General features: G+C 36.1%; 1 protein-coding gene across 2 annotated transcripts in view; it reads left to right on the top strand.

Moving 5' to 3' along the window:
- The window catches only part of TM9SF2 (transmembrane 9 superfamily member 2), a 64309-nt gene extending 43759 nt beyond the window's left edge, over positions 1-20550 (top strand). Inside the window, exons 11-17 of one of the 2 annotated variants that reach the window (XM_006100641.3) lie at positions 1439-1558; positions 4273-4330; positions 7486-7645; positions 9331-9482; positions 11309-11420; positions 16947-17118; positions 19856-20550. In XM_006100641.3, the coding sequence (XP_006100703.1) occupies positions 1439-1558; positions 4273-4330; positions 7486-7645; positions 9331-9482; positions 11309-11420; positions 16947-17118; positions 19856-19923 (842 nt within the window). In that variant the 3' untranslated portion in view covers positions 19924-20550. The remainder of the gene's footprint in view (positions 1-1438; positions 1559-4272; positions 4331-7485; positions 7646-9330; positions 9483-11308; positions 11421-16946; positions 17119-19855) is intronic. The other variant, XR_002832097.1, reaches the window with a different exon arrangement.
- The last annotated feature ends 5826 nt before the right edge of the window (positions 20551-26376 follow it).

Below are 26376 nucleotides of genomic sequence, written 5' to 3' on the forward strand. Positions count from 1 at the left end.
ATGTGCCATTGGTATTTTAGTAGGGGTTGCATTGAATCTATAAATTGCTTTGGGTAGTATGGACAATTTAATGATGTTGATTCTACCAATCTATGAACACAGTATATTCTTCCATTTGTTTGTATCTTCCTTTATCTCTTTTTACCATGTCCTGTAGTTTTCTGAGTACAGGTCTTTTACCTCCTTGGTTAAGTTTATTCCTAGGTATCTTAATTTTTTTGGTGCAATGGTAAATGGGATTGTTTTTTAGTTTCTCTTTTGGTGAATTCAATATTGGTGTATAAAAAAGCCATAGATTTCTGGGTGTTAATTTTGTATCCTGCTACATTGCTGAATTCATTTATTAAGTCTAGTAGTTTTTTTATGGAGTTTTTAGGGTTTTCTATGTACAATATCATGTCATCTGAGAATAATGACAGTTTTACTTCTTTTCCAATTTGGATGCCTTTTATTTCTTCTTCTTGTCTGATCACTATGGCTAGCACTTCCAGTACTATGTCAAACAGGAGTGGTGAAAGTGGGCATCCCTGTCTTGTTCCTGTTCTTAGGGGAAATGGTTTTAGTTTTTGCTGTAGGTTTGTCATATAAGGCTTTTATTATGTTGAGGTATGATCCCTCTATTCCCACTTTGCTGAGAGTTTTTATGAAGAAAGTTTGTTGGGAGGGCATGAGTGGGGGGGGGGGGGCACTGGAAGGATAAGGACACATATGTAATACCTTAATCAATAAAGAAAAATAAAATAAAAAAGAAAGGGTGTTGGATTTTATCAAAGGCTTTTTCTGCATCAATTGATATGATTGTGATTTTTGTCTCTCAGTTTGTTTATGTGATGTATCACATTTATTGATTTACATATATTGTACCAGCCTTGCATCCCCAGAATAAATCCCACTTGGTCATGGTGTATGATCTTTCTAATATAATGTATTTATGTTATTTTAAAAAGCTGTATTTTAATTTTAGAAGAGCTGAGAGTACTAATGAGCATTCGGTCAGCCTCCTCTGAGAACAGGAGAGATGGGGTCTTACATGTAGACCCTTCCAAAGTGGAGCTTGCCTTATGTAAGATCTATTGATGCAGTCCTTTAAATATTACTAAGATTTAGTGTGGCCGCATGGTAAGATAGTGTACTGTCATGAAGTTGTGTCTAGTTTATTATTTTTAAAGTGTGTTTTTCTTTTTTTAATTTGTTGATTGGTTTGAAAGAGAGAGAGAAAGAGAGACAAACATTGATTTGTTGTTCCACTTATTTATGCATTCATTGGTTGATTCTTGTATGTGCCTTGACTGGGGATCAAACCTCCAACCTTGGTTTATTGGGACTACGCTCTAACCAACTGAGCTACCCAGACAGGGTCAAAAAGTGGGGCGTTATATCACTTCACAACAAAGAAAACATTACTAAATTGTCTAACTTTAAATTACTTGTTTTTTAGTTTTTGCTTGCCTGGGATTTTTGTCACCTGCCAACAGAGGAGCACTGATGACTTGTGCTGTGGTCCTATGGGTGCTGTTAGGCACTCCTGCAGGCTATGTCACTGCCAGATTCTATAAGTGTAAGTAAAAGCCATCCTGACTAGGTGTCAGATGGCGAATCTAATATGCTATATCATTGTGTGTGAGACTTGTTGATGCTTTAAACCAGCGGTCACCAACCTTTCAGACCTCATTGACCACCAGTGATCCGTGGACTACCGGTTGGTGACCACTGTGTGCATCTTTATTTAAAAGAAGCTTGTGAAGTGGATGACTATCCCTAGATTTATTTGTTAAAAGATGCTTATACAGTGAAATAGGCAAATTTAGGTGCTGCTTATCCACCATCCCATCTTTTTTTTTCTTTTAATTTTGACTTAACAAGTTCAGCTGAACAATTTAATTTGCTACATTTATGGAAACATATGTGGACTAATGAAGAAAGTCACAAATAGTTATCACCAATTTAATCACTAAAACAAGTAATATATACAGGGATACCTTTTCTTACATGAGAGAAATCATACTTATAATTAATGTAATATTTATAAAAATAAACTGTATTTAAAGTAAACTAAGATCTCACTTTTTAAAAGAGCCTTAAAGTAAGTTACTTTTGTAATATAGTTGGTTGCAATCTCATATATTCTTGCTTTCCAAAAATAAAGTTCAGTGGATAAAAGGATTAGGGCCACAGAGTAAAGATGGGTTGGAATTAGATGGCTTAGAAAGCTCCTTCGCCAGGGGTAGTGATTGCCAGAGTTTGCCTGATTTAGGAATCCTGAAATCCACTAAGATGGTTTCATAGGTAATCTGTGAATTAAAGTGCCAGGGAGATGGGACCAAGCTAGGGTTGAAAACGATGTTAAGGCTTGAGCTAAAACAGTAGGGTTACATAGCTGGCCTTAATGTATGGTGGGCTAGACTCAACCCAAAGTAGAAATATTAGTTAGACTTTGCCAGATACAATTTTCTCTAGAGTATCAAGTCTGTATGTATGTATGCATAAGTGTGTTTAATTTCTGTGAATTTTGTCAAGTTTTTTTCTTACATCCTTTACTAAAGGACACAGAATTAAGATGGTCATGTGTATTTTAATACATGTCAAATATAGTTGGACCACTGCTTACACATAAGCTCCCCACCCCCTTTTTTCTAATACATTTTTATTAATTTCAGAGAGGAAGGGAGCAGAAGAGAGATAAAAACATCAATGATGAGAGAGAATCATTGATCAGCTGCCTCCTGTACACCCCTCACTGGGGATTGAGCCAGCATCCCGAGCATGTGCCCTGACAGGAATTGAATCAGAAACTCTGGTTCCTAGGTTGATGTTCAACCACTGAGCCATGTCAGCTGGGCCCCCATTCTTACTGTTTTAGCTATGCTGACTTTCTTTCAGTTCTTCAATCACGTAGTGGACCCTTACACCTGCCTAAGGACCTTTCCACATGCTATTTCCTCTGCTTGAAGTTCCAGTCCATACTCCCTCATCCCATACAAATCCCCCTAACTCCTCTTCATTCTTAAGATCTCCCAGTTACAGATTAAGTAGCATATTAATCAGGCAGAATGTTCTGAGAGGTGTTGTTCCTTGGCCTCAGTCACAAAGTACTTCATTATGTAGAGTCATTTCTGATGTTTAAAAAATATCATTTGAATTTTGATTGGAATTGTATTAAACCCAAAATTAATAATTTCACAATAGTCTCTTGAGAATAGTTCTCTGACTTCAAATCATATATATAATTGACATTTTCTTTTGGGCAAGTGGTACTTGCTTATAAATTGTGTTAACACTTTTAAACAATCAAAGTTGTTCTCAGATCTCAGCCAGTTTCATCCCCAACTTTTAAACTGGGAGCAGAGGAATACTTTTCACTTTTTATTCTATGTACTTGAGTTTTTTATTTTTATTTTTTAAGTGGGGGAAAAAATTGAAGAGGGAAGGAGCAAAGGAGAGTAAAATGTTCGTAAGCAAATCTGTTCTGTCAAGTGGTCATAACCCTTCTACTCATAATCACCTGATATGACACTGATCTCCCACTTCCACGCTCCTTCTAACAGTAACTACAGTGCTAAAGGAATCTTTACAATTCAGACTTAGTATGGAAGTTTAAATGTGTTGCATGTCAGGCTTTAGAGTTCTTGGTTTTATAACAAACTAGAGGTCCAGTACATGGATTCGTGTACCGGTGGGGTCCCTCGGCCTGGCCTGCACCCTCTTGCAATCTGGGACCCCTCGGGGGATGTCAGGTAGCCAGTTCTGGCCCGATCCCCACAGGCCCAATCCAGACAGGAGGGAGCCTGATCCTCTGCATTGAGCATCTGTCCCCTGGTGGTTAGTGCACATCATAGTGACTGGGCGACCGGTCATTCGGTCGTTTAGGCTTTTATATATATAGATTCTGAGACTGACCTCAAGATAAACAAGAACCTCTAGAGTGCCCTTTTTCTACTCAGTCCCATTATTGAAACTGGCCTAGAAGATAGGTTTGTTTTATTTTGAAGTAGAAAAAAGAATGGGAAAGAAAAATTGATATGGATGACTTTCCTTTGATACTAGATTTATTTTATGCTGAAGCAAAAATCATTAGAGTAGGACTTACCTAGGGCAGTCTTGTGATGTGCATCTCTGATTTGAATCACTTGGGTAAGGAATAGCAAATCATTTCTTAATGCCATTTTCTATGGAAAGGCACCCAGGACTCTTGACAGTTTGTCCAATACCAGACTTAGAGTATAGCTTTGAAGAAAAGTCTTTATATTATGCCATTTTTGTTTTCTTCGACAGCCTTTGGAGGTGAGAAGTGGAAAACAAATGTTTTATTGACAGCATTTCTTTGTCCTGGGTAAGTGAATTTTTCCATAATAATTTTCTTAACATAGTCATATTGTCAAATTTTTAATCCATTTAATCTTTTCGGTCTCTAAACTATGTACTTAAGATAATGAATTGAATTTTTCAAAAGGGGTAAAATAAATATTTAATAAACATTTGCAGAGTGATTAAATCTTTGTCTTAGTCTGTGGAAGTTAGTATGGCATGTCGTTGTGTATGCTGTGTTTTAAAGCTTTATGGCATGATCATAGAAAGGAATCCTCACCTGGTATAATTCAGGCAGGGATACATTTTCAGGTTTTTATCGAAAGCCTTGCTGCTTTTTTAGAGTTAATTCCATTATATAGAGTAACATATACCAAAATTTTTTTGAAAAATTTTAGAAGCCACCGCATATAAAAACAAAACAAAAATGTCCCTTTGGGGGCAGCTTCCGATAGCAAGTATCTGATGTACATGTAACCCTAGAAATAGAACCCATTTCTTCCCAACTCCCCAAACTCTCCCCTTCTGGTGGGCAAAAACTAGCCTCTGAATAAGTCAGCAGCAGTAAAGCAAGCCAAAGGTTAACTCTAGAAGCCAGGACTGTTTCATTTGCAGGCCAGAAGTGAAAGAGTAACAATAGCCAGAATTTTAATAAACATTTGGGATAAATATTCTCAGGTTTTCATCTATTGAAGATTCCCATGCCTTTCAGCCATTCATGTTCTGTTCAAATTTGTATGCTTTTCTCAAGCTGTATCTTTTGTCCTCTTTTTTCTGCTGTCATCTTAGGAAGTGTCCCTCCTTACCAGGACTCGGCCATAATTTCCTTCAGAATCTTGCCTTTCAAATGTCCCCCCGATCTCTAACAGCTTCTATTTCTCCTTTTCTCTATGTTCTGTTCATGTGTTTCATATCTTATTCCTACAAATATGCTTAGGTGTCCCAAATCCTAAAAAGAGCTTCCATACTCTCTACTATCTTATTTAATTTCCATTCCCAACAAAATACCTTGAAAAAAAGTCTACACTTCCTTTCTCTCATTTTCTCAACATACATTTACAGAATAAAGCCATGCCATCTGTTTTTTTTCCTCCTGTCATTTTAGTGAACTTCTCTCTAAAGTTACCATTTTCAAATCTAAAAATGTTTTTCTCTGTCTTTACCTCTCAACATTGTCTAACATTGGGATACCTTCTCTTTGAAACTCCTTCCTTTTTTGGCTTCATAGAAATTATCCCTTCCCTGTTCCTTTATGTCTCTGAAAAACCCTTCTCTGATCTTCTTGATTCCACTTTTAAAAGTAGATGTTCATCAGTAGGATGGTGAGGTAAACAGAGAGAGATAGAGACAGACACAGCCAAGAACCCAAGTTCCCGCCCGGAGCAAGAGAAATTGGTGTTCACCTAGGAAAGGAAGCATCATTTAATAGTATTAAATTCATATAATTTTATATAAATAAACACCTGCATATAATTATTACAGTAGATACAACAAAATGTAATTTGATAATATTAAGCATTATTTCCAGATTTAAAAAGAATTTAATAGAGAAATGCTTTCTTATATTAATAAAAATCTCATCTCTAATTCAAAACGAACATCATTTAATGATGAAACACTAGACACATTTTTATTAAATCACTTTTGTATTTAAGTTCTATTCACAGAATGAGACAAGGAATACATTTCCAAAAGTGGAGATCATATTATTATTTATTGGTGACAGTTTGTACATAAAGAACATTAACAAATTTCAGATATATAAAACTTGTAGAATTAAGAGTTTAGCAGAATGGCTAGATATCAGCTAATACTCAAAGATCATGAATACCACCAATAGCAAATTAAATATTTTAATCCTAGTGGTATTTTTGTGGGAAGAGAAATCTATTTACAGGAATATTAGCAACAGAAAACATTTACAATACCTGAAGTAACTTCTGAAAATAGGCACGATTCATATGACAAATCTACAATGCTTATTAACTAGTAAAAGATACAAATTCACCATGTTACTTGATGAGAAGACTTAAGTATTCTGAAGGAGTTTGGAGATATCCCATGGCTAGCAAGACAGAGAACACAAAAATAGACCATGTATATATGGAATTATGCTAGATGTGGCATCAAAAACCAGAGGAACCATAAAATGATGCTGGAACAATTGATTATATGAAGGGAGAAATATTCTGTTTTTACCTCACACATGAAATCAGTTCTAGGTGGATTAAAATCTAAATGTAACAGGCATAACAATTAGATGAAAATATAGAAGGTTAGGATAAGCTTTCTTTTCTTAAACAAGTTACCCAAAGGATAGAGGGGAAAAAGTGATAACTTTGATGAATAAAAAACTCTGTGGGTTATATAGAAGTGATTGTAGTATGATTATAGTCGTGTTTTCTAAAATGTACTCATAGAAAAAAGACTGAAAGGAAATTAAGTACACATATTTAAATGTTTGAGTTCATTGAAAGCCATAAACTGGAGAACAAGATATTTAACAAGGAGTTCGCTGCTAGAGTATATAAAAGCTGACATATGTGACTTTGCAAAAGCCATGCAACCCAAATGAAAAATGAGTAGTAGATGTAACCAGCAAGTCACAAAAGGTAAGGCCTCAGAAGCCAACAAACACAGGATGATCAGCTACAATTGTCAATAGGAAATGCAAATTAAACAACAAATCTGACAATCCCAAATATAACGAAAATATGTAAAGAGGTAACTTTCAGCCCTAACTGGTTTGGCTCAGTGGATAGAGCCTCAGCCTGCGGACTGAAAGGTCCCAGGTTCGATTCCAGTCAAGGGCATGTACCTTGATTGTGGGCACATCCCCAGTTGGGGGTGTGCAGAAGGCAGCTGATCGATGTTTCTCTCACATCGATGTTTCTAACTCTCTATCCCTCTCCCTTCCTCTCTGTAAAAAATCAATAAAATATATTTTTTTAAAAAAGAGGTAACTTACAGAAGCTGCTGATAGGAATTTAAATTAGGCACAACCAATCTAAAGAGCAATTTGACATTTTCTACGAAGTTTTATATTCACATAGCCTATGACTTAGCAATTTTTCTTTGTGTATAACACAGAAATTGTGATATTATTACATATGATAGCTACCATTTATTTCATTTTGTTTCTAACTCAAGTTTTACCTAAAAGCCTCTTTTATCTTTCAGGATTGTATTTGCTGACTTCTTTATAATGAATCTGATTCTCTGGGGAGAAGGATCTTCAGCAGCTATTCCTTTTGGAACACTGGTTGCCATATTGGCCCTTTGGTTCTGCATATCTGTGCCTCTAACATTTATTGGTGCATACTTTGGTTTTAAGAAAAATGTAAGTGTATAGGTGTTAACTTATTCAAATGAATTTCAACTGTGGGAACTAATGTATGCCACCTTAAAAGATATGTTTCTAAAAGATACAGACTTGTCCTGTGGGATCTGGATTTCACAGAAAATTGATGACTTCAAAGTTTGATTGCAGTCATTTAAAAAAAAGTCATATATACTCAGGAGTGTGGTAGAGAGATTACAGATATAAAGTTAGATTTCAAAGTTTTTTAAGTAAATGGAAACTAATACAAATTGATAGGAAATGAAAAGCTAATTTAAACTAATTAAAACTCTGAATTTTTGACATTAAAATAAATTATTTTACTTTTTTTTTTAACCTAAGAAGTATGTGCATTTTTTTCTTAACAGTAAGTGTTTCTAGTTTGCATTATTGAAATAAACCAAGAGTATGGGTTAGGAAGTGAAGTAAAAAAGTGACCATAAAATAAGACTAGCAGTTTTTAAAATATGTAGCTTTGAAATAAATTTCATATATTTATCTGCTAATACTTGATTTTAAGGAAGATTATAATCAAGTTCAGCCCTTCCCTTCCTTTTCTCTATCTTTTTCTACCTCTTTTTACCCTCAGGCTAAGAAGAAAATTAGAATTTTTTCTTCAGTGTCATTCTCTAACTTTACTATCCTTGCTCTTCTCTGAAAATATTCAGTCTACAAGTTAAAAGAAATAACGTATCACAGTATACTTTGTAAGGCAACCTGGAACCTTTGGAAGAAACTATAAGTGCTTCATAGTCTCCACCGCATCTACCATGCCAGTCTGCTAAAAGATTTTTCAGTTTTTTGACATTTTGTTTAATTTATGGTTTAAAATCTAAATAGCATAAATAGTAAAATGACTGTTTGAAATTTTTTAAATTACAGATTAAGTACTGAAAATTATAAAATATAAAAATTGAAGAAAGATATGTAATGATTCTATGCACATATATACATATATCTACATGTATAATAATCTAGTCCATGGAAGTATAATCTCAATGAGACTGACAAGTTTTAAATTTTTATGTATCATCACAAAAATTTTAGAAGTATGCTTTGAACTTTCTTGCAAGAAAATGAACTTGTACATACCTGCCCTTTTCCCCTCTCATGTAACTATGTTTAGGTACTTTCGTTTCTAGTGTTTTTATACTATCATGTAATGTGTTATGAAAGAGAGAATAATTGAGAACATCTCCCATACCTTATAGTCATAAAGCTTCATATATTCATTGTCTTCTTCATGTTCTTCAGTCTTAGTAAAATTGAGCTATTTTAATAAAGATGACATCGCCCATCTCTAAATAAAAATACATTGACAGAATTTAAGAATCAGATGATTTCTTACAGGGGGTATATATATAAAAGGGGGAAAAAAACCTTTTTATTAACTATTATTTTCCAAGTATTATATTATCTCCTGTGTATTTCATACTTTGTGTAAAGCCATTAGTCAGTGGATAACTGCTGGAAACAGTGGTGGCTTGTTCCAGTAGACAGACTGTTGCACCGGATAGTATCTGGTTTGTGGCTTCTAAATAAAGATTTCTGTGGGATGACTTAGGTAGACTTGTATTGCCATTAATGTCACCATGGAAGCTGAGAAAAAAAAAACAGGCAAATAATCTAGTACAGAGAAGAATTTTAAAGTATATATGTAATTATGAATCCTTTCTTTACTGAAGGCCATTGAACACCCAGTTCGAACCAATCAGATTCCACGTCAGATTCCTGATCAGTCCTTCTACACAAAGCCATTGCCTGGTATTATCATGGGAGGAATTTTGCCCTTTGGGTGCATCTTTATACAGCTTTTCTTCATTCTGAATAGTATTTGGTAAGCTAAGGACTAAGTCCTCTTATTGCAATTACCATTATATGTATTACTGGCTTTCTCTTTTTGTTTATATGGATTACTGTTTATATCTTACAAATTTAAGCTGTTCTCCAATAATCAGATATCTTAAGAGCAAAAAAGTAATTTTTTTTTCATGTGGGAAAAAGATAATAGTGATAGCTATGATTAATTGAGGCTTATTAATTCTTACTCTAACTTAATTCTCAGATCTCTGTGAGATGTTTATTATCCACATTTTACAGAATAAAAATGAGGCTTTAGAAGTTAAGTAATTTAATTTGCCTGTGTCACATAGTTACCATGTAACAAAAAAGTTAATCCAAATCTCCAAACCTATGTTCTTAAATAAGTCATCTGTACTGCTTCAGAGAAGATACTCTGAGCTCCTGATCGAGAGGTTTCGAGCAGGCTTTGGAGGAAGGGTTGAGCTAGCTAACCTTTCAAAGTCCTTTATTATCCCAAGAGTACTTCATTCTCTGACTTCTTATTTTCATTGAAAAACTCATAGAGTTAATTTTGAGCCACTCCATTAGGGTGTATACAGTCTTCGGGATACGTAGGACTCAACGTCATTTCGTGGTTACGTTGCCATCTCCCATTTATTTATAAAACAAAAGTTCTGTCATTTTGACGTATGTACGTATGTGCTTTATGTTTTTTATTATTTATTTACCACAAGTAAAGATCAGGAATTGTTATCTTTCTTTTAAATTTTTTTTTTTTACTGTTTCACTCCATTACTGCTGTGTATGTGCTCCATGTGAGTGACGTAGATGCTTAAGTAGATGGGTTCCGGCTTACAGTGAAAATCGCCTTACGTTGTGCCATAGGAACGGATCTCTGACGTAACCCGAGGACATACTGGATTAGGATAGTTATTTGATCACATTGACATATGTTACAGAAAGTATCGAGGTTTGAGGTAGCATAAAGTGAGAACTAAATTTAAGCTTTTTAGTGATTAGAACCTCTTTCTTTCAGGTTTATTATAATATTTTCCAAATGCAACTGCTTTTATAATATGTATACTAAATGTGGCCATTTCTTAGTTTGGCTATGCCTTTCCATTAATTTTTTATCAAATTTGTGAGACTTACCAGTAGACAGACTAAGCATATTTGAATAAATAAGAGTTTTAGGTTCTACCTGAGCAGGAAGGCAAAGTCCATGACATTGCCATATCCTTCCTTCCCTGCCCCACTCCTACCCTATCTTGTCTAAATCTGTAAGAATTTGTCTTCTCTGATTAGTTGGAAGAAGACCCTGTCAGGGTAGCTCAGTTGGTTAGAGCATCAGCCCAAAAAGGCCAAGGTTGCAGGTTTGATCCCTGGTTAGGGCACATACAAGAATCAACCAATGAATGCATAAATAAGTGGAACAACAAATTGATATTTCTCTCTCCCTCTCTTTCTTCTGCTCTCTCTCAAATCAAAATTTGAAAGAAAAAAAATGTGGTCCTGGTTGGTGTGTTTCAGTTGGTTGAGCGTTGTCCAGTGCACCAAAAGGTCCCTGGTTCAGTTCCCAGTCAGGGCACATACCCAGATTGCAGGTTGGATCCCAGCTCAGGGTGCATGCGGGAGGCAGCCAATCAATGTTACACTCTCACATCAATGTTTCTCTCTCCTCCCTCCCTCTCTCTAAAATCAGTAAAAACATATGTTAAAAAATATATTTTACAAAAAAAAAGGTGTATCTTAATTAGTTGGGAGAAACAGCAAACATTTTCAGTTCAAGAAAAATGAAAAGATTGTTATTTACTATGTCAGAGAGAAAATATAGTTTCATTTTGACATGTTTGATTATAGGTCACACCAGATGTACTACATGTTTGGCTTCCTGTTTCTGGTGTTTATCATTTTGGTTATTACATGTTCTGAAGCAACTATACTTCTTTGCTATTTCCACCTATGTGCTGAGGTATGTATTAGCAGTATTCACTTACATTAATTTGTACATGGTATAATTTTGGCATAAGACTGAAACTATTAATTGAAATAATTTTTGCAGATATGTGTCATTAAGGTAGAAATTGACCTGTATTCCTAAGTTAAATGTAGTCCTTTTAGGATTGAATTAAGATTGTATCCCAGTTCAGTAATAGTATTTACTTTGAGCTTAACTTTAAAATGTTAATTTTCTAAGAATAGCACATCATGCTAAATTTTTATTTTTTTAAATGTCTGACTTGATTAATATTCTTTTTGTAACAGATATTTCTAGACTGAAAATTTAGGAAACATAAACAGATTTTAGTGAAAAAAATTATTAAAACATTACATTGTAATGTGATATTCATGGCAACCTGGCAAAATGATGGCACCCTATATAATAGGTTAGAGTTGATGTCTAAAGATTTAGGTTGTGTTAAATCATTTTTTTATAGTTACTTTCTTTATAGGAGATAAAATCTAACTTTGTTAAAATTGAGATGCTTTTTTTAAAAAATTAAGGTTAACAGAACAGTCATGGAGATGTAAAGTACAGCATAAGGAATATAGTCAATAATCTATACTAACAAAAGGGTAATATGCTAATTAGACCAGACTGACCAGACATCCTCTGGATGTCCAACCTCCTTCCAGACAAAGCCACGGTGGCGGGGGCCGAGGCAGAGACGGTAAGGGGTGATCAGGCCAGCAGGGGAGCAAGTGGTTAGGGGCGATCAGGCCAGCAGGGAGCAAGCAGTTAGGGGCGAGATCAGGCTTGCACGGGGGAGTAAGCAGTTAGGGGGCGATCAACCTGCGGGGGAGGGCAGTTAGGGGGAGATTAGGCCAGTGGGGGAGGGCAGGTAGGAGGCGATCAGGCCGGCTGGGGAGGGCAGATAGGGGGTGATCAGGCCGGCAGGGGAGGGCAGTTGGGGGCGATCAGGCCAGCAGGGGAGGGCAGTTGGGGGCGATCAGGCCGGCAGGGGTTAGGGGGTGATCAGGCAGGCAGGCAGGTGAGCGGTTAGAAGCCAGCGGTCCCAGATTGTGAGAGGGATGTCCGGGGGTCCCAGATTGGAGAGGATGCAGGCCGGGCTGAGGGACATCCCACCCCTATGCACAGATTTCATGCACCGGGCCTCTAGTATTCTAATAACTATGTATGGTGTCAGATGGGTATGAGATGTATTGGGATGATCACTTAGTAAGTTATGTAATGTCTAATCACTGGTGTACACCCAAAATTAATATATGTCAACTGTAATTGAAAAATTAAAAAAACAAAATAATTTCCCAGAAGAAAAAAAAATCAAGGTTAAATTCATATAACATAAAATCAATAATTTTAAAGTCAATATTTCATTGGCACTTACTACATTTACAGTATTGTATAACCACCACTTCCATCTTGTTTCAAAATATTTTCATCATCCCCCCCCTAAATAAAATCCCATACCCATTAACAGTTACTTCCCATCTCCCCTCCCCAAAACACCAATCTGCTTTGTCTCTACAGATATTTCATATAATATGTGTAGCCTTTTGGGTCTGGCTTCTTTCACTTAGCAGACTGTTTTCAAGGTTCAGCATATTGTAACATATTAGTACTTCATTTCATTTTATAGCTGAATAATATTCCATTGTATAGATACACCCCAATTTGTTCACCTGTTGGTGGACATTAGGTTTGTTTCCACCTTTTGGCTATTGTAAATAGTACTGCTATGAACTTTGATGTATAGATATTTGAGTATCTGTTTTCTATTTTGAGAGGTATGTATGTGGAAGTGGAATTGCTGAGTCATGTGGTAATTCTTTCGCTTTTTGAGGAACCACCAAATTGTTTTCCACAGTGATTGCACCATTTTACATTCCTACCAACAGTTGCATGAGGGTTCCAATTTTTCCACATCCTTGCCAACACTGTTATTTTTTTATTTTGTTTTTTTAAATAATAGCCATCCTAGTATGTGTGAAGTAGGTCTCATTGTGGTTTTTCATTTCTCCAGTGACTAATGATGTTCACCGTCTTTTCTTGTGTTTGTTGACCATCTCTATATCTTATTTGCAGAAATGTCTATTCTGTTTGTTTGCTCATTTTTAAATTGGGTGGTTTATCTTTTTATTGGGTTGTAAGAGTTCTTTATATATTCTGAATACTAGATCTTTATTAGATCTATGATTTTCAAATATTTTTTCCATTCTGTAAGTTGTCTTTTCACTTTCTGGATAATATCCTTTACATGAAAGTTTTTAATTTTGATGAGTTTGATTTTTATCTATTTTTTCTCTTGTTGCCATATTTAAGAATTTATTCCTAAATCTAAGGTTACCTTTATGTTTTCTTCTAATATATAATTTTAGCTCATACATTTAGGTCATTGATTCATTTTTAGTTAATTTTTGTGTATCGTATTAGTTAGGGGTCTGACTTCATTCTTTTGCATTTGAATATCCAGTTTTCCCAGCACCATTTGTTGAAGAGACTCTTCTTTCCTCATTGAATAATCTTGGCATCCTTGTTGGCCATTGGCCATAAATGTATAGGTTTATTTCTGGATTCTCAATTTTATTCCAGTGGTATGTATGCTATCCTTGTGCCAGTACCACACTATTTTGGTTAGCATAGCTTTGTAGTAAGTTTGAAATCGGGAAGGCTAAGTCCTTCAACTTTGTCCTTGTTTTTGAAGATTATTTTGGCTATTTAGGGCCCCTTGCAATTTCATATGAATTTGAGGATCAGCTTTTCCATTTCTGGGGAAAAAAAGGGGGGGGGGGACATTAGAATTTTGATAAGGATTGCATTGAATCTGTAGATCACATTGGAGAGAATGGCCATCTTAACAATATTAAGTCTTCCAATCCATAAACACGGGATGTCTCTCCATTTAAGTCTTCTTTAATTTCTTTTAGTTTTGTAGTTTTCAGTGTACAAATCTTTCTGCTCCTTAGTTAAATTTATTCCTAAGTATTTTATTCCTTTGGATGCTGCTGTAAATGGTTTTTGAAAATGTTTGTTTTTTGGATTGTTCATTGCTGGTGTGAAAAAAACAAATGATTTTCATGTTGATTTTGTATCCTGTAACATTGCTGAATTTGTTTATTAGCTTTGTTAGTTTTTGTGTGGATTTTTTAAATCTTGGTATGCTTTTCACATATTCAAAAGGGTAGAAGAGATAGTGAAGTATTTCTTTCACAGATCTCCTGCTAAGATATAAGCCACTTTATGTAAAAATAAGAACTGTTTTAGCCCTGGCTCAGTTGGTTGGAGCGTTGTCCTGTACACCAAAAGGTTGCAGGTTTGATTCCCATTCAGGGCACACGTACATATGTTGTGGGGCAACTGATCGATGTTTCTCTCTGTGTCCCTTCCTCTCTCTAAAAATAATCAATAAACATATCCTCTCATGAGGAGCTAAAAAAAAAAGTTAAATAAGTAAATGAAAGAAAGAACTATTTTAAACACTTACCTTGTTTAAATTATCTATATACATAAAAGCCTAAGCAACCGGCTGACCAGTAGCTATGACGCACACTGATCACGAGGGCCAGATGCTCAACACAGGAACTGCCAAGCTGCAGTGATTTGGCAGCTGCAATTCTCGGGTGACGCACCCAGAACCAGAGAGGAAGGAGCCCGATTCTGGGGTGCGTTACCCGAGAACCACACTCTTGCAATCCAGGACCCCTCAGGGGATGTCAGAGAGCCGGTTTCTGCCTGATCCCCACAGGCCTGGCCAAGGGACCCCACCAGTGCACGAATCTGTGTACCGGGCCGCTAGCCCATTGGCTCCCCACCAGGCCTCTAACCCATTGCAGAGGTTGTGGATCTGGCCCTTACAGAAACTTGTTGACTTGATGAGCTAAATGATGAGACGTGCAGTACCTACTGGCTGCAGCCCCGACGTCTGGTGCCCACGCCAGCTCATCCGCTTAACACATTGCAGACGGATCATGAGAATTCTCATTTTTTTCTCTTCTAAGGCTTGTCGCCAATCACGAGAATTCTTTAAAAAGATATTAGCTTGTAAGAACATGTAATAAATAACTTCAAAATGCAATGGGTATTTAATTTTAAAGCGTGCTTTTAACATTTATGTAAAACGTTTTTTGTACTCATTCAATAGAAATTTATCTGGCCACTGGGTAAAGCTAGCAATAAAACTACTGGTCTGCAATGTGTTAATATTGATTTCCAGTGGAGGCAGCGAATTTTCCTGCTACCACTCTCAACTGGGAAACCAGCTGTGGCTTCCCTCCTTCTGGGCAGACTAGCACCAGCGGGCAACCTCCAGGGAGGGAAGGAGGTGAAGGAGCAGCTCAGGTGGGAAGAAGGATGTTCCTGCCACAGGACTCCGCCTGGGCAGAACAAGAGCCTGACATTGAGCAGGGTCCTGCCCTAGGCCGACTAGATTCCAGGCTAAGTAAATCCTGTTTGCTAAATAATTGCATTTTGCAGCTAAATGCCCACAAATTGTCAGTTACTGCCAAACTTTTAGGGTACAGTGAGATGAAAGAAGCGAGACAGATACAGAAAGTGACATAATATTGGGAGAAGAGAGGAGGGAGCCCAATTCCGGGGTGCGTCACCCAAAAACCGCCCTCTCGCAATCCAGGACCCCTCGGGGGATGTTGCAGAGCCGGTTTTGGCCCGATCCCCACAGGCCAGGCTGAAGGACCCCACCAGTGCACGAATCCATGCACTGGGCCTCTAGTGTTAGTAATAACTGAAAATGGATTTCAACCAGGACTTAATAGACTAATCTTCTTCCTAATATAGTTGACTAGACTATAAGATAAGTGATGTTAACACATTTCGTACCGCTCAGGAGTTTGTTCTCATGTTTCGCGCGCCATCTGTTAAGGACCGCTCACGAGTGTTCTCGTGAAAAAGGAGCAAATCTAGACACTTACGTAAATTTTGTTTGGTCCCTCTTCATAGAGGAAAATGTTTTACGCAGTACCATATGTTAAAAAAGTACTAGGAACTTTAATTGTTTAATTGTTTTTGTAAATAAAAATGTTATAATTATTGAAAAACAACACCTAAAGTGCATTATGATGATTTAAATAACATGCAGTTTGCCCAAAATCGTGCGGTCCCTGGCATATGTCTTAGAGATTTCTATGCAGTACGCAATGGTTTAATTTTGAACTATGTAAATGTAAATAAGCCTTGTAAGTAAGTTATCTAAGTAAAAAGTATATTGCTTTTCTTTGGGAAGCATACATTTTAAAATATAGTTTAATGCTTCATTATTCATAAACTGTTTAAGATTTTCCACATGTTTTTAGCCGGTGCTGAGTAGCTCCACCAAAGATAGGAAGTGCTTTTTAGTCCCTTTAGTGAGGAGGGAAATTGACAAAGTTCAGTAGGAGAAAAGACCGGAACCAATATAAAACATTAGGTTTATGGGCTATTTCACTTAGCTATCTTTGATTTGTAACTTTATTCTGCTACATGTTATCTATTAATTTGAAATTAATTCTTGTTCTTTGATTTTTTTTCTTTTCTACCTAGGATTATCATTGGCAGTGGCGTTCGTTCCTTACTAGTGGCTTTACTGCAGTTTATTTCTTAATATATGCCATACACTACTTCTTTTCAAAACTTCAGATCACAGGAACAGCAAGTACAATTCTGTACTTTGGTTATACCATGATAATGGTTTTGATCTTTTTTCTTTTTACAGGTAAGAATTTAAATGATTATTTTTAATTAATAAATTTTTAGGCCAGTTATTCAAATTATTTATGAATATTTTCCCTATAAAATCCAGAAGGCTTCTACTACTCAGCACTCCCATATTTAGTCCTCAGTGCAACTAAGCATAGTCTGGTCTGCCCCTCTGTGCGGTGAATATCAGTAAACCAAGGTAAGGAAGCAGAAGCTAAGGGAAGAAGTCTAAACAGGGTCATTGTTGTGCTAAAAGTACTGGAGTACCTTGACCAGTACATCTCAATGTTTTCCCCTGTTAAGCTCTTTTTTTTTATGTCCTCTTCCTTTCCCCATTGACCCCTTCTAGCCTGCTCCTGCCCCCTGCCCCTGTCCCCACCACACTACCGTCCGTGTCCATGGATTATACACAGAAGTTCCCTGGTTGATCTCTTCCCATCTACATACCCATCCCTACCTTCCCTCTGATATTCAACAGTCTGTTCCATGCTTCTATGTCTCTGGATCTATTTTGTTCATCAGTTTATTTTGCCTAGTTCAAAAAATAGAGTAAAAATCTCTAGTTACTTAAGTTTAGGAGTAAAGTAGAAATTGGAGAGGTGAAGTCAAGATGAGATTGAGAATAAATGATATCAAGAAAAGATAATCATAGGACTTAATTTAATAAAATAAAATATATTAAAAAATAAATAAAAATAAAATAATATTCAAGTACCTAATGGTGTACAGTATATATTGTAGTGGTATTTATGTATGTATATTTTTCTCTGCCCATTTGAGTAAGTTTCCTATATCTTAGAGCCCTATGGGTGCTTGTAAGCATGTGTGGAATGACTGAACTAAAAAAAGAAAATTGAGGGACCTTTCTTTGTCACAAAAAATGTATATCTAAAATTTTATCTAAGGTTGTGTTGCATTCTATGTGAGGACATATAGGAGCCCAAAAGAAAAAAATATTTAAATTAGCAATGTTCTACTTTTTACTCATCTGTTAACATTTAGGATAACTAAGTAGGTTTATTAAGTGCCTCTGTTGCTATATCGGTATATGACAAGCTTCAGGCACTTACATCATTCTGTATTCCAGGTCATTGGTCAGACGTAATGAGGTTGGTGTTTTCTAAAGTGGGGTATACCCATAGTTACTTCAGGACTCCAGACCCTTATCTTAGTCGGTCTATTTTACAAAACAAAATAATATTCATTCATTTAAAGAAAGATGCTTTAAGTATGTATATTATATCTATTCCATATTAAGAAAAAGATAAAATACTAAAAGTATTTTGTTAAGAACAAAGTAAACATTCTTAGGGTTATCAGTATGGTGATAAAATGTTTTTTTCTCGTCTTAACATACCTTCTCTTAAACAAGGTTGTTTAAATAGATTTATGTTTTCATCATTACTTTTCTGAAATTAGCTCTAACTTCATCCCTAGCTAAGCTTACTAATGACCCTTTGAATAATCAAAAGGTATATTCAAATACCTTCAATATATCCTCCCAAAAAGTGACTTGTGCATAGTAGGTACTCAGTACATGTATGCTGTGAGAATGAGTATAACAACATTTATAGCTTTACATAGTAACGCTCCACTTGACTTAGAAAATCTCCTTTAATACTTTTTCTTTATATTACATTTAAAACAATGTTGAAAACTAGACTTAAACAAGGAGTATGTTTGTCCCCTTTCTGTATTCTTCTGCACCCCCACCTGTTGGCTCTTTCTCAGGGGTAATCCTGGAAAAAATGATATGCCTCTCAGTTTTTAAAAATATGTAAGGCAGTTTCATAATTTAGTATATACCCTTTTGCAAAACAGAGTCTCTAAATTTATGTTTAATAAATCTAAGCATGGTATAGTTTTAAAAAGTACTACACTTGAAGTCAGAAAAAGGGGATTTGAGTTCTGGTCCTACTTACCAGCCATGGGGCCAATAGACAGTCCCTCAGAGCCTCATTTTTGTCACCTGTCTAGCATTCAGTTTTTTGGAATCTAGATTGATGAAGATACCTATAAATCAAGGCATATATTTTTTCATGAATCATCTCATGTACTCTGCCTCACAGTCTATGGAGGCAGCTAGGGCATATAAAATTACCTCTGTTTAAAACAAGATAAAGAAATGGGCTTGTAAATTCAGTGGCCTAATCCAAAGATGTTATACACAGCTCATGACAAAGCTGCTCTGTCCTCTGGTACCACACCACCTCTCATTCTCAGTGGGGGTGCATCTTAATTATTATCCTAATTATATTGCTGTTAAACAATTTGTAAAACCTTCCTGCATTATTTTATTATAGTTCTTTGAAAACCGATAATTCCCAATAACTATACTTAGAAATGATCCCCATTTAATTCTATGAATCTGATGCTCTGTCATATCAGACCTTGAATTAATTTTAATAGCATCTTTCCATTTTATGGTAAAACATTCTTTAAAAGGAAAGGAATATTGTCATCCTTTTCATCTTAATTTCAGTCTTTTGCATGTAATAAGAAAAATGTATTCTAGAAAGCTCAGGTAATCTTATAGTATAAACAGTTCTTTCTGTCAATTTCTGTAGGAAATTTGATTTCAGGTGGTTGTATATTTTTCAAAAAAGCTCATGGATCTATGGTATATTCCTGGAAGGTAACAGTTTTTAGTTTTGTGGCTTTTTTTAAGGAAACAGTCATTTTAAATCAGTATTGATGTGTGAATTATTAGGCTTTCTTTGAAAAAGCATTTATTTTTCTTCTTTCTCTTATAGGAACAATTGGCTTCTTTGCATGCTTTTGGTTTGTTACCAAAATTTACAGTGTGGTGAAAGTTGACTGAAGAAGCCCAGTGTGTCCAGTTAAAACAGAAATAAATTAAATTCTTCATCAACAAACATCTGTTTTGTGACTACCTTGAGTTTTATCAGACTTATTGGCCTAGTAATCCTTCAGAAACAATATAATTCTAAATACACCTCTTCCCATACATTTTTCCCCACAAAATGTGTTTTCAACACTAAAACATTTGTATTGTGATTTGATCAAGTATATATTCAGTTGTTCTCAATGAAGAGCAAATTTAAATATTATGTGCATTTGTAAATACAATAGCTATAAAATTTTCAGTACTTCTAATGATAGTAATAGAGGAGGCCGTATTAAACAATACCGATGAAATGCCGGACAGTTCATTGTAAATAGAATTTTCTAGGCTCGGTAGGTGGAAAGAATTATTTTTCTTTGAAGGAAATAACTTTTTATCATGGTAATTTTGAAGGATGATTCATATGATGTGTTTATTGGGGGGATGTGGCTTTTTAAAAAAAATCCTGTATTGGTTGTAATTGTTCATACTTTCTTTTCTGTGTTGACTTCATTATTCCCATGGTATTGGCCTTTTAAACTATGTGCCTCTGAGTCCTTCACTTTATAAATTTGTTATCTTAATAAATATTGTAAAAACGTCTTCATTGCATCATTACCTGTTATATATTCAAAGAGAATCTGTAAATAATGGTGTTTTAAAATGAGTTACATGATTTTATCAGATTTTACTGTTTTTGTTAATGTAACACTTTCTGAGTTTTGATTTAAATGAAATACCAGTGTCCTGGGCTTTGTGACAAATCTAAATTTTTTACCACTAGGCAGTAATGGAAATTTTAATCATGCATATCTAGCCAGGTAATTGATGTAAGTCTAGTAGTTGATACGGGCCTTACTACATTGTCATTAAGGACTTTGTTTCTGACCAGTTTTTTCAAAATACAGTATTTTTTATGGGTTGTTTTTTTTTTTTTAATCTTCACCTGAGGATATGCCCATTGATTTTTAGAGAGAGAGAGATATCAGTGTGAGAGAGAATATTGATTGATTGCCTTCCATCTGCGCCCCAACCGGGGATTGAACCCACAACCTAGGTATGTGCCCTAAATGGGAATCGAACCCAAAACCTTACTGTATATGGGATGATGCTCCAACCAACTGACCCACACCAGCCAAGACTGCATTTTTTATGTTTTAAAACTCGATTTTTATGATTAGCAATGACTGGGAAGTCTTCCTCTTTATTATTACATTGTCTTAATTTGGATTCCACAGTTTTCTTTCTTAGAGTTAAGAAATAAGTATTTCTCTTTCACATACTTCTGATTAATTGCAGTTCATGTGGAATATAGAAGTTTGGGATTTCAGAAACATTAATCTGCTTTTATCTATGAGAATATTCATCTTGCATTTTAGGGGCTCAGGGCTTGCTGCTTATGAAAGCAAGTCAGAAACTGTCATTAAACTTATAACTAAAATTACTTGCTTTTGTTCATATGTTGTTGGTGGGTTCCTGCTCAATAATTTTATGTTGATATCCTTTTTAAAAACTGGGCCTATTAGTTTTAAAGAGCGAAGGAGCTTTAGTTATTTTTAATCTCTGACATAGTAGATTTAAGATAGAAAAGTTCCTTTCAAATTTATATATCTCTTGCAGAATATTTAGTTTTTTATACATAATACTGTTAAGGTACCATTGCAATAGTCTGGTTGACTAAATAGAGGTTTTATAAAATCTTCAGATTCAGACCCTAAGCTAGTTTTGTTGGTCAAAGTTAAGTTTCTTCAATTTTATTTTTCCTTCAGGAACAATTAGCTTAGTGATTAAAATAGTCAACTTACCATTTTGATGTAACTTTTTTTCTTTTTCTTTACACTTTGAAGTAGCCATATTTCACACTTATGCAATGAAGAGGCAATTGGAAAATAAAAGTACTAAAGGAAAAGACTTAAAGGGAGGATGAGGAAGGAGACTGAAAAGGCAAGACCAGTGGCAAGGAAGGTAGTGAAAGAAAAGGCCACTTCTCCATGGTTTTTATCATGACTTCTTAAGTCAGCTGCTGTGTTTTGTTTAGGAAGTTCTCTGGGATAAAAGCACACTGGTTAGGCATGTGAGGTGGTTGGTAGAATCTCAGGAGCCTTGTCCTTAGCTTGAGTGTACCCCAGGAAGAGAACAGTTGGGTTGCATTGTGCTCTGAGCACAGCGGCTGGGCTTCTTGAGGGGATTGTGGAGAATGACCGCCCAAAGGATAAAGGGCTTCTGGCCGGGACCTTTATCCTGCTTCTGATAGGACCAGAATTGCTCGGATAACCAGTGAACCTCAGCTGCTTGGAAAGGTTTTTTAAAACCCTCATTAATAAAGACCTCTTCCTTCATAGTTTATAATGTAATTATTTATCAGATGTCTGTCTACCCTCCACTAAGATTACAAGTAAGCTCATTGGAACATGGTCTCCAGCTTATCTTGGTTGTCATGGTGCCGTGAACACGAAAGGCAGTCGCGTGCTTCTGGTTTATTTTTCCTCTTGTCACTTCAGAATTTGTGTCTTTTTTTTTTTTAAGTGTCCCAACTCTTGGCTAATTTGATAATCTTAATGTCAACACATAATTAAAAAAAAATTTTTTTAATGTATTGATTTCAGAGAGAGATGGAAGGAGAGAGTGAGAAATATTGACTCATTGTTCCACCTATTAAGCATTTATTGATTGATTCCTGCATGTGCCCTGACTGGGGATTGAACCTGCAACCTTGGCACATCAGGTCAACACTCCAACCAACTGAGCCACCCAGCCAGGGCCAAAGTAATCTTGATGCTATTTAACATTTGCACTTTAAGTTTTGTGGCATATGGTCAGTACTTTAATTGGAAGGAGTGACTGGAAAGTGCTGTTTAGGTAATGAGACAGTTTGGGGGAAGTAGGTGAGTGTAGACCTTTCTGTGCCTATCATACCATATAGGGACACATGGCTTGTACGTAGTACAGCCCAGAAGTTGTTCTATGGTCATAAATGGGCATCTTGTTCCTTTATTCTAACTTGAAAATACCTGAAATCTGTGCTATCAATTCCTTATACTTTTATATATACTAGCTAAGATTATGTAATGCCACAAGTCACAAAACACTTTAAAAATTATAAAGCATTACAGGTCTTAAAGATTTTTTAAATCGTTAACTTTAGGCTTTATCAAGGCCTGTTTTTTAATGAACAAAATAAGTAACTTCTGTTAATAGAATGCATTCCTCAGCTTCTGCCAATGGATGGACATTCTGGTGTGTCGTCAACATGTAAATTTGTATCATGAAGAAATATAATTCCATATCTGTATTTTTCTCCTACAGCCAGAATAGATGGTGGCTATATCGTGCCCACAATGAGATCTGTATGTAGAAAATAATACTTTGCTTTCTCGGGTATATTTACTTTGATAGAACCAAACCTGTTTCCTTCTACTGATTTGTTTTCTCCTTCAATGTGACTTGAAGTTGTAACACTAAAAATCATTGTTTCTGCACATTTCCTCTAGCTTTAGAAATTCTATTGGATTTCTTCAGCCTGCTCATTTGAACTTCATCTCTTCATTTTCCCATTTAATTATCTTCTTTCCTTTTCATTTGTTGACCTGTAGATATATTTGACATTATCATTAATAAAGAATTACGTATTTTGTAAAGAAGAAAACACAAGCTCCAAAAGGTCCTATTATTTCCTTTGGATATTTTTAGCAAGAAAACAGTCTGGGCCACATGAATGGTATTGACCATGATAAATAAACAGGTCATTTCTCTGAAAAGAATTACAAATATGATAGATACAAGTCAAGAATGACATTGCATTCACTTTTAAAAGCTAGTTTTGATACCTTGCAATCAATGACATTGTTTACATAGAATTCAAGTTTGATTTTCTTCCTAAATATAAGCTAACGGTTTTTGGTTATCATTATTAGCAAAGAAAACCATAGGTGGGTGGGGCAGAGTGAACAAGGCTGCTCTGGCTAAAGCTACAGTCAGACATTTATGTTGTAGCGTGTTGACTGGGACTATCTTGTGTACAGCAGTAACCTAGGGTGGTAGGACTAGAGTTACCTTTTCAAGATACCTTTTCAATATTTTCTTTAGCTCTCAGGTTCCAGAACATGCTATTTTGAGTCCATAAAATTACGCATCTTAATGTGCATCCAGCCACATTGTCTTGTACACTTGTTCTATGTTCGCTGGCAATTGCTAAACAAATCAGCACTGGCAGAACTTGGCCAGCTCTTCTCTACACTTAGTTTGAACTGTTACCCATGGAAGCAGCTCAAACATAAAGCTACAAAGAGGCTAATTGAAATCAGAATGCTGGGTCATTTCTCATTCAAACAAAACAGATGGCCCTCCTCGCCACACTTCTGTCGGACGTGGGGGGAGGGATGATTAAATGCATGTTTAACTCCCACACATGCTTACTGCTCCTTAAAGGAATGACACGCAGCTATTGAAATGCCGAGGTGGAGGAGGTGGGCTTTTTATAAACAGCAGAGCTTGTTTCCCTTTATTATAAAGGTTTAAGAAAAAGGCACTTTAATGGGGATATTCAGTATTTACAGTTTCAACTCAGATTCGGAGTATCTATTTTAATTTTCACTTATTTTAATTCATGTTTTCCTTTGGAATAGGTAATCCATGCACATGGTAAACAATTCAAAATGTATAAAAGGATATAGAGAAAAGCAAGTCTCCCTTCATCCTTCAGTCACTTGAGTTCTCGCCCCTGCAGACACCACTGTTAATGGTTTCCTGTGAATCGTTCCAGAAATTCCACCTTAATATTTAACTTACTTATTGAAACCTGTGTTTGGATACCTATTTAACTGGCAATGTTAATAGTATTTGGTTTCAAAATGTGTGTGAGGGTTTTATGAAAGCAACTTTGGAGGTTGTGTTTTTAGTGTACAGTGTGTTCAGCGTATTAGCAAAAAGCAATACTTAAAAGTGACACCTCATTGATATTTAATATGTAAAGTGGTATAAACCACCTCTTAGGACCTATATGGGGAAGGAAATTTGAAGGAGAAACTCTTGCTCCAAAGCTCAACTATCCACAGTCAGTACATGATGACAAAAACTACCCAAAGCATTGCCAGACCCCAGCTAATGGTGCGTCACATGTACAGAAATGTACCATTGGAAGATGTGGCCTATTTTCAAAACTGCAATAGCTGTAATGTTATCCTTTCTGACTTACATTTACATTCAAATATTTAATCTCTAGATTGCTATAGTTATATGTGAGTAGATATATGTGAAATTCTTTTAGCATGACAAAAGGCTAAATGGGAATTGGGTAAAGATGTAATTTCATATTAAGCCACAGTTATCGCTGATCCTACCACTGTACTGATAGCATAAAAACACGGCGAGGCAAAAGTAGGTTTACAATTGTTCATATGGAAGATAATACAATAATAAATAATAAAACAAGAATAAAACTGTTTCATGTATTCACAACTGTCAACATACTTTTGCTCCACCCTGTATTATGGTTTGGCATTTGCAATATTTATCCTGATTTTACCAGATGTTCTATATATGCATTTTAAAGAGTAATATATTCGTCTTTATTTTCTTAAAACCATACTGTGACCACTATGGGAAGGAGAGGATGTGAGCATTGTTAGGAGCATGGAGAGTGTCATATCCTAATCTTCTTCATGGGCAAGGAGCTGACCTTTGGTTCACTTTGAGGGTTTGAGTTGCTGGTTGTGTGGAGCCAAGTCCCTTCTAGTCAACGCAAGGCATGACTGGAAATCAATTGGAGGTTGACCAATATTCATTGACTGGGACTTAATGGTTGTTGAGGAGCCCAGATCTACTGGTTTCCTGATGAACAGAATATATGAATCAAATATAGGAGAGGATGTGGCAGTTGAATGGCAACTGTCATTGAGACAGAATGTGGAGAGGTAAAGGGTGGACACTGACTTGGTCTCTGTTTATGAAGCCTGACTCCCCACCACTCTGCTGTGCTACTTGCTCTGAAAAAGTGAAGTGGCCTCTTGACTGAAGTGATGCCCAAAGTGTCTCCCTTGGTTCATGCCTTTTATTCCCGTGTGTGCACTGGGCAGGAAGCCAACGCTGCAGTAGTCTGTGAGCACCCCACAAGCACTGAGGGTGAGAGATCCAAGTGGGCGGGATGCCCACGGGTGTGGTAGGAGGGAGCTCCCGGCACTCAGTCTGCGAGCACGCAGCAGTCCTGGGGGAGAGGAAGACGGGGTTTTGGATGTTGGGGCACGGAATGAGTTCATGTGCTGGTGGGGCCTCTAAAGAGGAGATGTATAAAAGAACGGGAAAGGTCCAATGACAGACTTCACCTCTGCTGAATTTCTTTTCCAAACAGGCTGCTTTCTCCTCCCGAGCTGACATTGGTTTTCCCCATAGTTACATATAACCCTAACCCTAAACCAAACCCTAACACTATCT

The sequence above is a fragment of the Myotis lucifugus genome, unplaced genomic scaffold (genome assembly GCF_000147115.1).
Source record: "Myotis lucifugus unplaced genomic scaffold, Myoluc2.0 scaffold_320, whole genome shotgun sequence".
NCBI lineage: Eukaryota > Metazoa > Chordata > Mammalia > Chiroptera > Vespertilionidae > Myotis > Myotis lucifugus.